Source organism: Macaca mulatta, chromosome 7 (assembly GCF_049350105.2).
Source record: "Macaca mulatta isolate MMU2019108-1 chromosome 7, T2T-MMU8v2.0, whole genome shotgun sequence".
Taxonomy (NCBI): domain Eukaryota; kingdom Metazoa; phylum Chordata; class Mammalia; order Primates; family Cercopithecidae; genus Macaca; species Macaca mulatta.
Genome location: NC_133412.1, coordinates 84584408 through 84599518, shown reverse-complemented (window position 1 = coordinate 84599518; position 15111 = coordinate 84584408). Strand labels below are relative to the sequence as shown.

Genomic DNA, 15111 nt, shown 5'->3' with positions numbered 1-15111 from the left:
TCATGGGCTGAAGACACATCTCAGACATGGCCACTACAGCTGTGCTGGGCACAGCTGCCCCTCAAAGCACTGGAGGGTTGGGAGCCTGTTTAAATCACTCTGCCCTCTTCTCTCCTCAGACACATTTCCTTTTACATTATCAACTGCACAACAGCCACATTTGTCTTTTAGAGATGTTCGAGAATGGAGACAGTTTTACCAAACAACATGATCTTCCTTCCCGGGTCTTGACCCCACTCTGTGTCCTCTTATCCTCCTTGCTGCCAATACGTCCCTCACTGAACTTTCTTCCATTGACTTTTGCCGTCTCCTCAAGGTCTGCATGACATGCCTCATCTCTAGGCATTGCCAACCGCACCTCCATGGCATGGACACACTAAATCCCTTACATCTCCCTGTATCTCCCACACAGTCTTGAGCTTTGAGCATTGGCACAAGGGCTGTCCACTCCTGAATCCCTCATTCATCAATTCTTTGCCCAGCTATCTCTTCCTATTCTCAGAGATGCTGATAAGTTTCTTCTGCTTCAGAATTGCCCGCGGTCTGTCTTTCTCCTACATCTCTTCCTGAGCTGATCAGATCTCTCCCAGAATTCTCTCTTACCGCTCCCTACGACTAATGCTACTGAATTCTAATTGGCTATTACTCCGTTTCTCCCTCATTGAAATAGAGATTCCTTGAGGATAATGACATTATAGTGTAGTAATGAGGAGGACAGGTTCCAATCCAAGCTGCATAGCTACTAGTTGTGTGATCTTGGACTACAAATTTAATCACTCTGTGATTCAGTTTCCTCATCTGTAAAATGAGGATATTAACAACCCTTACTTTATAGGGTTGTTTGAATGATGTAATCCTACTCCTTTAAGTAGCTCTTCAAAGTAGCTAGTCTGTTTAAAGGGCTTAGAAGAGTGCCTGGCTGGCATGCAATAACAGTCGGTGTTGCTATCACTATTGTAATTATGGATGTATTTCTCATTCTTAGACCATGTCAGTGTCTGAAACTCAAAAACTGATAGTTGAGTGAGGAAATGAATAAAGAATTATGATACCCTCCTCATTTTACTATTCATGTTTACTTCCAAATATGTTTATAGTAAACATTTTGAGGGTAAATGCAAGAATCTTTTGCCAATTGATATGAAACCTACAAGAATAAAGCATATAGGCATCATATCTGTGAGCAAAACTTGTTGTTTTTTCTTAAGATATTAATAATGGGTATAACTGTGTAAATTCAATAAAAATTCATCAACTTTGTTTAAAAGTAGTTTATAACTTATTTTTTAAACATACATGTTAACTATGCTTATAATAAATGGGCATTCAAGGGCAATTTCATTGACTGCAACTAAGAACATTAGTATTTACATAAAGTTGCATATTAACTACTTATATTTTCTGATGTTAATATCATTTATGGATTCCTTGCATTTTAATGCATAAGACTTTCACTTGTTTTTTAGCACCACTTTTAATCTGTTTACCCATGCAATTCCAAAACAATACATTCTTTACTTAAAGAAACTAGAATGATCCACGTAGACACGACCAACAAAGTAAGAATTAATCCTTAGAAAGAACATGGTTGACACCATTCTAGATTAAAGGGGGAAGTAAGTTAATAATTCAAAGGAAAAAAAATTAAAAACATTCCATTTATTGGTGCCAAATGAAAACTAAGTAATGCAGAGTTGATAATGTATAAAACAAAACAAACAAAACATATGAATCTACAGTCTAATCTTAACTGGAGTTCCATTAGACAGTTTAGCTATCACATCCTAAGATGGGGGTGGCAAGCTGTGGGTAGACTGTGAATCAAATCCAGCATGTTACCTGTTTTTATAAATAAAGTTTTATTGGAAAGCATATCATACCCATTCATTTACCTATTAACTGTTACTCCTTTTACACTTTAACAACAGAGTTGAGTAGTCAGGACAGAGACCATATGTCCCACAAAGCTGAAAATATTGCCAACTTTCTCTAAAAAAGGCCAGAGAGTAGTATCCTGTCCTAAGACATCCATATATGTGGTGAACTAACTTCACATTTATCCATCTATGATGGTACTAGATATGTATCTTTCTTTGGAGAATTGGAGAGAAAAGTTACTCAAGGCATTTACTAAGTTCCGTGGTTCAGATAGAAAAGGCTCCTTTTTAGCGCATTTGCTTCTCTTTTTATTTCTGAATAGGGTAACATTTTAAATATCTATAAGTTATCACCCAAACTGATATATTTTTGAGTGAAAAGGGACACTGTTAATATTTATGCTGGGGTGACTGGAATAAACTAGGCCTTATGGTCACCCCAGTTGTGAGGTACCACCCAACTGTGAAGTTAAGAAGTCAACCGAAGTCAGACAGGCTAACCCAAGAGTGTTGCTTTAGTTCATGTTTGTATTTTCTGACCTCCCTTTCTCCCACCCCACTGCCATAACCCCGCTGTCATTGTGGATAGCAGGTCTACTTCAAACATCACAACACAAATTTAGAACTTACTTTTTAATCCTTTCTCCAAAAGAAGCTATTTCCTCCAAGATGTTTTGAACAGTTGAAACAATATCCTGTACCATATAGATTCTTTCGATCAACCCCTTTTTCTCCGATTCCTGGAAAACATAAAAGCAAGACTTAACTGTGACTTCATTTTTTAACATGCCGATACAGAAAGTATTATACCATGTTATAATAACAAGCTTTTTACCAATAGAGTGACTACAAGAGATAAATCATTGTTTTACAACTTAAATATGGACTCCCCCGCCCCCAGAAAAATCTGTTCACTCACTCAGATGCTACCACTCCTAATGTGCAAGCCTCAGTTGCTACCTCATTGTCATGAAGTGATGAAGGAAAGCCTCACAGAACCAAGCACTTCACTTTTCTGTGGAGGCTGCTGCATCCCTCACAGAACTCCGCAATCCCGTCAGTCTGGCTAACTCTGACGTCCTTTCTGTCTCCACAGGTTTTCTGCAAGATCACCCTATATTCCTCTCCTATCAGAAATGTTCCTGGCATGTTGGAGACAGAGGTAGTATGATTCCTAGTACTGGAACATCTTAGTCAAACTCTGCTGCATTTTTAAGCATGTTTTAAATATATTGCTAGCCTGATAACATTTCATCCATCCTTTGGCAACCACTTCAGAAACAAAGCAAGCAGCTGTGGACATGCTACAAAGTAATCCTACAGTGTACTACTGGGGCGGCAGCCTACCCAGATTATTCCCTTCCAGGATGATCAGCAATTGATTGTGATCTCCTCATGACATTGGAAGCACATATACACTCATCTTCCTTAATCTCCAATGCTTCATGTGAAATGGAATTCAGCTTTCTAACAATATTATCCTTACTTTGTTTATAGAAAACCTTACATGTGTTTTACCATGCCAGGTAACTAACAGTAATGCAGGTTACTCAGAAATCACTCAAATGTCAGAAGATTCCCTAAAGAGTAGTATTTTTACACTATTTTTAATATTCTGATGCTATGTTCTAGCTCTCCTGTGGACTTTGCTGTAATTGGGATGTAGTCAATGAGCTCTCAACTCCTGTCTCTCTGGGTCATTGTAGCCACTACACCTATTGTATGAAACCTAAAACCTCAAACAGCTCTTACAAAACTTTTTTCCCACATAGAATTTTAGTTGGGTGACAATTGTACTAAACTATGAAGCAAACACTTCTAAATTTAAGAGGACATTCCTATAATACCATCTGTGCTGCAAAAGGAAAAAATAAAATCATTTTCATCTTGTATCCTTTGTTCCATCAAATTGGAGCCATGGATGGAGTGAAAGAGAACCCACTGCCAATAGGGATTGCAGGCAAAAGCACCAATATGGCACAAATCTTGAAAAGCACAAATCTCCCTTCTTGTATCTGCCTTTATGAAACTACTTGGCTGAAACAAAGGAAGAACGCAGGCTGGAATGCCTCACTGCCGCCCCCTCTCCAGTAAAGGGTACTGCAATGGTTTGAATAAATTCTTACCAACAAGACTACTCCTTTATCCATTCATTCTGTGCAGAAGGAAAACCAGGTTCATTGCTTCCTTTTGCAACATCAAACTTTCAAGATACTTGTACTTGTTTATCCTAATTTGAATTTTTTTCCCTTACTCTAATTCCTCAAGCAGTTTGTGTCAAAAATTAGATATGCTGCCAGAGCGTACTAATTCATGAGTCCACTGACATCTATTAATGGGCACAATGGTGAAAACCCAGCTCTGTCTGCCACATAAGTATTCATGTTTATAAAGGAACATTTGAAAGAACGAGGGAGTTTGACCCAAAGGCCAAAAGTGGCTTCCTCTTTCTGGCAGCATCCAGTTTAGGTCAAAACAATTTCTTGGAAAATGACTCAAGTTTCCATGTCACTCAATTTAATCAAAACTTCCTATTTCAATTTTTTTCCGCCTATGAAACACCCAAATAGTGAGGTTCTGGTTGTGAAGAAAGCATGAGTTAGTATGCCAAAATAACGATGCTCACGAGTCCTGTTACTTTATAATGAATTTGATGTTTGGAGTATTAAATATCCAAAGACTAGGCTAAAGAGTCTTACTATATCTTGAGTACCAGAAGAACTTATCATCTGGACTTGTTTTTTAAGAGTAGAAGTAAACAGAATTAATTTTTGAAATATGGATGAACTGATAACTTGGTTTTATTATATTGGTGGACCTACAAAACTATTCCATTTTTATTTCACAAATACATTATTTTCAAATAAATAGAATTTTGTGCATTAAATTTGTTGATCATCTGGATATTTTAAAATGACACAAGAAGGAGGATTATTTGTGATATACATTCATATATTTTAGTCAGTTACTAGCTACAACTGTCTACCCACGTCAGGATTACTTTTCAAAAGAACGTACTTTTTAGTGGCATCTTTTTATTTCTAATATTCCATGAAATTGTTATCAATCACCTTCAGAGGTGTCATCAAATTGACACCTTAATTGACTCCACTGTAGACCATAATTTTAATGAATAATACACAGTGGCTCACGCCTGTAATCCCAGCACTTTGGGAGGCCAAGGCGGGCGGATGACGAGGTCAGGAGATGGAGACCATTCTGGCCAACATGGTGAAGCCCCGTCTCTACTAAAAATACAAAAATTAGCTGGGTGTGGTGGCGCGTGCTTGCAGTTAAAGCTGAGGCAGGATTATTGCTTGAACCAGGGAGTCAGAGGTTGCAGTGAGCCGAGATGGCACCACTGCACTCCAGCCTGGCGACAGAGCAAGACTGTCTTAAAAAAATAACACTTTCTACGAGCACTTAAGTACCTTGAAAACTCACAACAAAAATGTGGTACATGGACAATATTCTCGATCTATTTTTAAAATATTGAAATCTGTATATACTTCATCCCAAATATTTTCAAAGGCACTGTATTTTTGTATTCATTCACAGGAACTTTTCCTGTCAAACATTTTTTCAAGACAATATGTTAGAACATTTAACAAAATGTATGCTGAAAAATAAATGCCTTCTAAATTTCTTTCCATTAATGGTCAGAATGTATATTTATTGTATTAAAAATCACAAGAATTCTTCCCATAAAACAATCTAGGCCAGGAGCTGCAATCCCAGCACTTTGGGAGGCCATGGCGGACAGATCACTTGAGGTTGGGAGTTCGAGACCAGCCTGGCCAACATGGTAAAACTCCGTCTTTACTAAAAATATAAAACATTAGCCTGTTGTGGTGGCACACGCCTGTAATCCCAGTTACTAGGGAGGCTGAGGCAGGAGAATCGCTTGAACCTGGGAGGCAGAGGTTGCGGTGAGGCAAGATCGCGGCACTGTACTCCAGCCTGGGCCACAGAGCGAGACTCCACCTAATAAAATAATAAAAATAACCTAAAGTATAACTTCAGAATTGAAAAATTGAATCATGCATAGTATTTGACCTTTTATATGTTGCTTTCATAGAAAAATGAAGTGATTTTTGGCCACTTAAAAAAAAAAATTCACTTCCATTCAGAAAAAGCTTCCAAAAATAGAAGTTAGTACTTCAGTCATAAAAAATTTTGAATAAAACTTTCCAACTGATTATGACCATAATTTAGAGGAGGTTATTTTTTCCACAAAAGAGTCCAATTTTGGAGAATGTTTAAGTTAACTGAGGTATCTTCAAAGGTTCAAACCTTCCTAAAATGATAATGGGTAAAGAAGAAGTACATACTGCCATGCTGATGTTTATTTTTATATGTGATGTATCTTTATCACACAACCTTGTTGATATCCCAACTGTGTATATAAAAAAAATTATAAGTGTGGACACTAGAACTTTGCAAGTGGTGGAAAATTATCACTTGTCTTGATGCAATTAATGAATAATTAGTGCATCACAGCCAACACCAAGTACATTTCTGCCTCATATTTCTTCATTTTGGAGGAATATCTTATTAGTTGCAATATTTGCTCCATCAAAATTTGCATTCATATTATCATTGTAAAGTTAAATAATTCTCGATAATAAATGTTTAAATTTATAGTGGCATTTCTGATATTAGAAATTACAGTATTTGTAGAGTTAACTTGCAAAGGTTTATTTTGTTTTCATATATTAGGTTAAAAAATGAAAATAATTTCACAAAGTTCTCTGATACTGTGCTTGCATCCTTTAGCAGGAAGATTAACAGCTACCTGGTCATTTTTCATATATGTACAATGAAATCTTGAAATGGAAAATGATATAAATTAATGTAGAAGAAATAGTCATTTGATCTAAATGAAAAGTCATGCTCCACAGAGAGAGATATCAACGCACATTTTTAGCTGTATGCATTAAAATAATGTTTTCAGAAACGATTTTCTTAGATACTTCCTCCTGAAGTAGCTGTTGAGGCCTCTTCGGCAGGTTTGTGACTTAGGTTTTTACATGTCAGTGACATGATCAAGTCAAGGCCCCAGGGTAGAGAAGAAATGTAAACATTTATCTACAACTGTTTGAGAAATGTACTATCTCTACATGATTATTCATTAAATATGTAATCTGTGTTTTTATTTACATATTGAAAAAGTAAAAAAGTGCACATTTACTCACTACAGTGAGTAAAATAGTATATTCTAAGAGTGTTCAGCCTACTTTTTATTCTCTTAGTAGGAAGGCTTAAATTATGCAAATATTTAACATACACCTACCCTATTTCTTATCTCCCTTACTAACCATTCTGAATAGGCAATTTGAAAGCTTCCTGAATCTTACAGGCCCTGTGGCAGTGGCCACAGCTTAATGGGCCGGTAGATATCACATGCTTTCTACCACTGCCAGAAGCAAGAAGGGATTAGCTCATGTGAGAGCACTTTGTTTTATTATGGACCATGCAAAAGCTTTCCTTTAAAGCTGGATGTTAGTCACTCAGCCCCTGAAAAGAGTCAGGAAAATAGAGATGGGTCATTCCTGGTTGTTACAGTTAACCTGGTGTTAGTCTTTGAGAACTCTGGTCACAGTGCATGCATCTCATGGGCTACTAGTAATGACCACAGAAACAGCTGAAAGCTTAAATTGAAAGCCTAAGCAACACATCCCACCTTGTTATAGTGGATATATTAAATACAATAGTTTAAAAATGAGGATAATTAGTAAATGAAAACTTTCTGGGAAAACAGGGATCTGTGGTGAACCTGAATTACTTTCCCTTAAATTATTTAGTAAAGAAAAGAACCAATTATTTCTAGAGTATCTTCTAGACAGGGAGAAAGAAAAACAACAACAAAAAAACACGTTTTTTCATGTGTTTCCACCCCTTCCTTAAAATGCCTGAACTAGGCATTTGCTACTCATGTGAGAGAGGGAAAATTTCCATCTGAGTTCAGGTATCTTTATGGTTAGCAGTAAATGTAGTTTTTGCTCTCTGAAAGGCTTTAAAAATGGCCTTTGGACAATGTGTGTTTATCAAGATATGGTAGATTCTATGCTACAAGAAGATTATATTTTTGTAGCTTGGATGCTTCATTAATATCTTCCATTACCCTCTTTTTGGCTATACCCTGCTGGAACTGGGGGATCAACAGATAAGACCAGGCTGTTTTATCTGATCCTGTGTTCTTAGCACCAACAATTGTGGTGGGTCCATCCTCAGTGCTGCTACAGTGCTTGTTTGATGGAGAAATAAATGGATGCAAGACAAAAATAGTTTATCAGGTTTATAGTAGTATTAAATAATTATTTACATCAACCCAAGAAATAAGCAAATGCTTGCAGTTTGAGAGAAGATTCTAGGCCTTATAAATATAGCAGAATGACTGAAAGGCCCAACTCAAGCTTGATGGCTTTTGTGAATCCTCTTCCTAAGGATGCCGGTCTATGCTGACTACTGTCTTTGTTCTCTCAATTTGCATTATACCTCTATCATTTTAATCATCCTAATAGCAAATGTTCTTTTCACTCTCTGTACTGCAAAATTTATCTCTTTTAAAATAAGATACTACTGATTTTATGGGTCTTTTCTCTTTATATCCAGCAATATACCAATGGACATATCACAGGATGTATTACATAGCCGTTAGTATTAGTATTTCTATGTATAGGAAACTGAAGTCCAGGGAAGTTAAATGATGTTATATACAGCAGACCATGGAGTCAGAGAACAGGGTTCAACTCTGGTCCTGTCATGTCATCTACTAGCCTGGTGATCATGGCAAATTCTTTACCCTTTCTGAATTTCAAGTTCAGTATCTGGAAAATGTAGATCATTGTCATTACTCTGATTGGAGTGTGGAGAAAATTAAATATTGTCACATATGTAAATTACCTAGTATATTCCAGGTGCTTCATAAACACAAGTTACTTCCCTTCAAGAAGGCAAAGCTACAAAAGAAGGAACAACCTTTTGTCTAGTTTAAAGAATACTGGGATTAATTTAAGTTTCAAAGAAAATGATCTTCCAGGACAAGTCTACTCATGTTGCCCTGAGTTGTATGAAAGATCATCTGCAGTTCCATCTGCATCATGCTGGCTTTATTTACACGTTTCAGATTGAACCACGGAATGTGGTGATAACACAGTTTAGCAAACACAACATTACATCTGCTGTTGCTACCAAACTGCCTAGGAAGAGTAACAGTGATTCATTCAGAAAGACAGAACTGCTGTCACATGTGCTTCTGTTTTCCCTTAACATATAAGGCTTCCAATTTACAGAGGGAAATGTGTAATAAAAATAGTGAAGGCCACTGGTGTGATTAAATAAATGAACAAGATTATTATGGCTAAATACATAGTTTTAGATTCCTACATTTGAAAAAGAGGAGTATCACTTCTCATTACAAATGTGAAAAAATGTGGAAGCATAAGTAAAATGCACATGCTTTAGGGGTCTACTTTGTGAGCAAGTCTGCATGACCAAATAATGAAGAGATGAAAGCATGGATTTTTTCAAATTTCATAAGGTTTCCTTGTTGTTGTTTTTTTTTTTAACACACAATAAAGAGTGGCATTCATTGTGAGAAAAATAACAAACTAACTTGGTAACTTAAAAATATGCATCATATGAAGACGAATACAAGCCCACCATTTTTCATTATTCATTTATAAAACGTTAAAAGGATTGAGTATTTTTGCTAACTTCTGTAAGCAGTTGAACTGAGAACAAATAATGTGTCTGTGTTGTAACACAATTGTTCTTTTTTAAAAAAGAAAAAACATTTTAAAAATCAGAGGGCAAATCTTTCCTTCCTTAAGGCCTTATTGACGTTGTGTCTCCAATGAGTATAGCACTGTAGGTGCAATAAACTAGCTTCGAGCCTCTGGCAGAGAATTAACACCATCAAAATGAATTTACAACTAAGAATTAATTATATAATCAGGGTGTTACTTTAAATCTCTCCTACATGTTCTGATTTAGAAAACTTCTCATTTCTCTATTAATTCCCCAAGCAAAACTAGAGACAGAGTCCTGAAAATTGACCATGTCAGAAAAAATCCTTTTGACATTTTTAAAAACTGAGTAGTAGTTGTCACAGGATGAACAGAATTCTCAGAAGAGATTAACGCAAAAATTTTTATCTCAAAATCCCCCCAGTAATTTCAATCATCTAGACTAAAGATGCAAAAATATACCTTTAGACTTTAAGCAAGAATATGTTTGGTCTGTTTCATCCCACTGAATATTAAAAGGCTATAATTTGAAAACTTAGAAAATTATAAACATTAGAAATAGATTGAGTGGCGTTTAGCATGAAAAAAAGCTTAGCATCTGTCATAACAAAGAACAAGCAGCAATATTTCTGATACATGAAATTAAAAATTATTCTTTGGGAATCCCAGCAATGCACCAGGAACTGTCATTAAGAATTTCTTCCCATGAGGCACTTTTGTGGGCATGCAGGGACGCGGATGTGGACTCGAGTGCGCGCGCACACACACACACACACACACACACACACACACACACACACACACACACACGACAGTTAACTCCACAGCTCATGCTATTAAAATGGAGTGGGGAGATCTGTACTCTTTCTGGAGTGTACTTCTTTCTCAAGTAGTTCTTTTGCTTTGGGAAATGAATATAAAACAGTATTTGGATTTTGAATCAATATCATTTCTAAGTGGTTTTATATTGCTCTATCTGTTCATTACATAAAGCACTTACACACTGTACTGGTATTTACCAACACTTTTTTTTGTATGTGTGGCCTGCAACATGGATCTCATCTAGTATCAAATAATAGGGTTGAAAAGGTAAAAGGAATAAACAATCAGCTCAATAGGAAGATACTCATAAAATACAACTGAAAAATTGGCAACAGATTAGGGAAAAAAATATTTGGAACCTAGACCCTTGAAAGATTGATTTCATTAAAAGTCACTCTGCACTAAGTGACAGAACGCCATGCCACCACAAGGTAAACAGGGCTAATGGTTTTCTATAACTGTAACTATTGTAGATAAATATACCAGGAGCGGCAGTTGCTGGTTTAGCTGTGTGAATCCTTTAGTTTTCTCCCAGGTACAGTAAAGGAGTGGGTATAAGATAATATATTTATGTGATTCGGCAATGGAACAAGTTAAGTAATTAGTATTACTTTAAGATTCAGCTCAAACATCACCTCCTTTTAGCAGTCCTGCCTCACCTAGCATTTCTCCTCTCTTTCCCAACATAGCATTTACAACAACATTACAAACCTTGATGAAGGCAGTAATCTTAGGGCATTGGGGTTATTTACTATGAACACCTTGGTTATGGTTGTAATTTTTGTATTCATAGAGACTCTGGTACAAAGACATCAATAAATGTTGGCAAAATAATGCAGAAAAATGAACCAATAAATTAATGACAGGTTTCCTTCACAACAATGGAGCATGGTCAAAAATAAGATTTAGACCAGAAGAGATGGGTTTGAGTGTTGCCACTATCCTGGCTGAGAAATCTGATATGCTACTGAAATTCTCTTAGCCTTGGTTTGTTCATTTGTAGACAAGAGAATATACTATGAAACTTAATATTTTGTTTTGAGTACTGACAGAGCTACTGCATATAAAAGCAGTCTGCAAATTGTAAACACTCTAAAATATTAATATTTTTATAAATCTAATTGCTTAAATAATTCTTACTTGAAATGGCCTTGTTTTATTATTCTTGTTTTATTTAATATTTTATTCCAGTGATTATTTTTCCCTTGAAGAAAAAAGTGGTATTCCCCCCTTTCTATCAATTATCTCATAAACTCATTGGATAATTGGGTGAGTCACAGTAAAACGGATGAGGGATTTATTTATTTTGAGATGGAGTCTCACTGTCACCAGGCTGGAGTGCAGTGGCGCGATCTCGGCTCACTGCAACCTCCGCCTCCTGGTTCAAGCAATTCTCCTGCCTCAGCCTCCTGAGTAGCTGGGACTATAGGTGTGTGCCACCATGCCCAGACAATTTTTGTATTTTTAGTAGAGATGCGGTTTCACCATGTTGACCAGGATGGTCTCAATTGGATTTATTTTTAAATACAAAAGACATAGCTACTATTTTCAGAAAACCAATCACTTGTGGATAATCAGGATGCAATGTCCAATGTCTTCTACCTCCTCATGATGTGACAATTCTAAGTAATGGGAAACAAATATCTAGATGCAATACAGGTTTAGTATCCTTTATCCAAAATGCTTGGAACCGGAAGTGTTCTGGATTTTGGATTGTTTTGGGATTTGGGAATATATGCATCATGCTGGTAGATCATCCCTAATTTAAAAATCAGAAATCCAAAATGTTCCAGTGATCATTTCCTTTGATAATTAGAGTTTAAAAGTTTCAAATTTGGCGGCATTTTGGATTTCAAGTATTTATAATAGGGATACTCAATCTATATAAACTACGAAAAAATCAGAGCCTCTGACGATATTTGGTCAGACAATTGCACATTCGCTAAGAGAAGGATAGGTAATTCATCCGAGTCTAGCATATCACATTTCATAATATTTGAGAATAACATACTATAATCCTTAGAAATCAATCAGAAAGATCTACTTGTACTAGGAATATTAGTGAGCTTGATAATAAGAAGGATGCTCTGAATAATGTTCAAAAAGGCCAGATTGATAATATTTCTGGATGACTTCTAAAGGTTATGAGGTCAAAACATTTTTAAGAATGAGAGTTTGATTTTTAAAAAGAGTATCTGAGCAAGTAGATTTGCCAAAGGACTACAGGAAATTGGGAAGGCAACCCCCTCTCATCCAAAACATGCATAAACTGATAATTAAGAATTGGCTGGAATCCACTTCACTATAAAAGGTTTGAAAGATAGTATGATAAAAATGTTAGCAATTAAGTCACTTCATCACTAAAAACCATATTAAATCAAATTAAAAGGACTTAAATTAGAATGCCCATACACTTTATTCCCCTGAAAATCATCCATAACCAGGTCTTTTACAATATGCCCTGTATATAAATTGTATATCCCTGAAGGTGAGTGTGTGCACGTGTAACTATTGTTAACCATTCAAAGATACTCTCTGGCTTTTTATTTTCTTAAAAATACAACACTTTATCATTGTAAGTATCACTGCTCATGTCATAGTTTTAAAAATTACTAATCTAACCAATTTACTATGTTTTAGACATTCTGAAGAAAGCACAAACAGGCCTGGCATGGTGGCTTATGCCTGTAATCCCAGAACTTTGGGAGGCCGTGGTAGGCGGATCACACGAGGCCAGGAGTTTCAGACCAGCCTGGCCAACGTGGTAAAACCCTATCTCTAATGCAAATCTTAGCCCAGTGTGGTGGCACATGCCTGTAGTCCCAGCTACTCCAGAGGCTGAGGCACTAGAATCACTTGATCGTGGGAGGCAGAGGTTGCATTGAGCCGAAATGGCACCACTGCACTCCTGCCTGGGCGACAGAGCGAGACTCTGTCTCAAAAAAAAAAAAACAAAAACAAAACACAAAAGCACAAATGAATTATAGACAAAACTACTCTTATTGTTAGATTGTAAGAAGACCTCCACGAACAAGAGTTTTCTCTGATTAGGATATTATAGATCATCTCCTCTCTCTCTCTGGCACAAGGAAACAGGGAACGAGGCACGGTGGACTTAACCACATCATCCAAAGGACTCTACAGGTTAATTCACAGTGAGAACTCCTTCTAGATACATGCCATGTGCTTCTCTCACTAAGAAGGCCCTGTCTGGGCAATGAGGAAGGGACTGGCTAATCAATTTAGAGGACGGAAAATCATTTTAAACACTGAAATTGATAGTTTAAACTGTACTTAAATTTTAATGACAAACTAATTTGTGAAAATAGAATATAGATACAATATCCATTTGCATCCTTCCATTATAATATGCTCCTCAATCAATCAACAAAAATGGATGTTTCTTATTTCCTTAAAGGAAAATGTCCATATCTGTTTTTCATCAAAACTGATATAAAAGGGTCATATTGTTTTTCATAAACACTGTCAGGCAATTGTGACTTCATTGATGATCCTAAAAGGACAGATCATTCAAGTTCTATTTCTGACAACCTAGTTATGAACAAACCAACCCACAATGCAAGCCTTAGAGCACTGTTTCTTTTTGATAGCATTAAGCAGGGCTTTTTTTCTTTTATTACATGCCCTTATGATTCCTTCTTCCTGATGTTAATAGAAAATGCTGAAATATTCTATGTAAGTGATTGTTGGGCTGGAAAAAGAAAGAAACTCTAACGCAAGTATTTATACCTTCTGTAATGAAAACAAGATATTATTGTCTTGCATGACCTTTCCTAAGTATGGGATACAGCATTTTACACAATAGTTTCTTGGTTCATGCTTCAATTACTGACCTTTACTGTGTAGAAAATTAATGCAATTTTCATTGTAATCCATCCGTACAAATAAGGTCCACATGGAAGGATTCCACATATGGAATCTAATACAAATAGGAAATGTCAACTGATTGCTGTTGGCTGAACTTAGCTATTATCTGTTTGTTCTGGAGTCCCTAGAAAACTAGACTTGTAACAAGCAATTTCTTACATGAGCCATCAGGTATTAGAAAGGAGGGATTTCCTCTCTTCAAAGTTTAGCTTGTACATTTCATCTCCTAAAAGGCAAAAACCTAGTTACCTGAAAGTTCTATGTTACCACTGAAAGTCCACAAAAGAAAAGGCAAAACTGTGAAGTCTAATCTGGTTTCTAATACAAGTTACTACCACGAACTTTTCATAATGCTAAGGAACAAGGGGTTACAGTGATGTCATTTTACAATAATCCCTGTTCCAGACAATAAAAGAATGACAGACCCCAGACAGTGTCCTGGTCTGTGCATGAGAGACAGGCAGAACATGGCAAAGCATTCATCTCCCGAGGAAGTTGTGCCAACAGGCCCCGGCACGCTTTTATCTTCCACAGTCGTCCGTGATGGTATTTGGTGGGAAGGAGCACTGGCAATTAAAGAGTGTCACCTTCAAGATGGATGGTTTGGGTAGAAAGGAGTTTCTCTCCTCTTCTGGTTTTGAACAAAATGGCTGTGTGTTTATAATTTGTAAACAGTTCATCTCTCACTGAGTGTGTTACAGTTCCCAGAAGCATGGTCTGTCATGTCTAACACACAACAGAAGCCAGAAGGGCTCAGTGGATAAGACCTTTCT

At 36.5% G+C, this 15111-nt stretch overlaps 1 protein-coding gene across 3 annotated transcripts in view; it reads right to left on the bottom strand.

Moving 5' to 3' along the window:
- MCTP2 (multiple C2 and transmembrane domain containing 2) overlaps positions 1 to 15111 on the bottom strand; it is a 258383-nt gene that overhangs the window by 21301 nt on the left and 221971 nt on the right. For all 3 annotated transcript variants that reach the window (XM_015143071.3, XM_015143072.3, XM_077938743.1), the window contains exon 20: positions 2508 to 2617. In XM_015143071.3, the coding sequence (XP_014998557.2) occupies positions 2508 to 2617 (110 nt within the window). The remainder of the gene's footprint in view (positions 1 to 2507; positions 2618 to 15111) is intronic.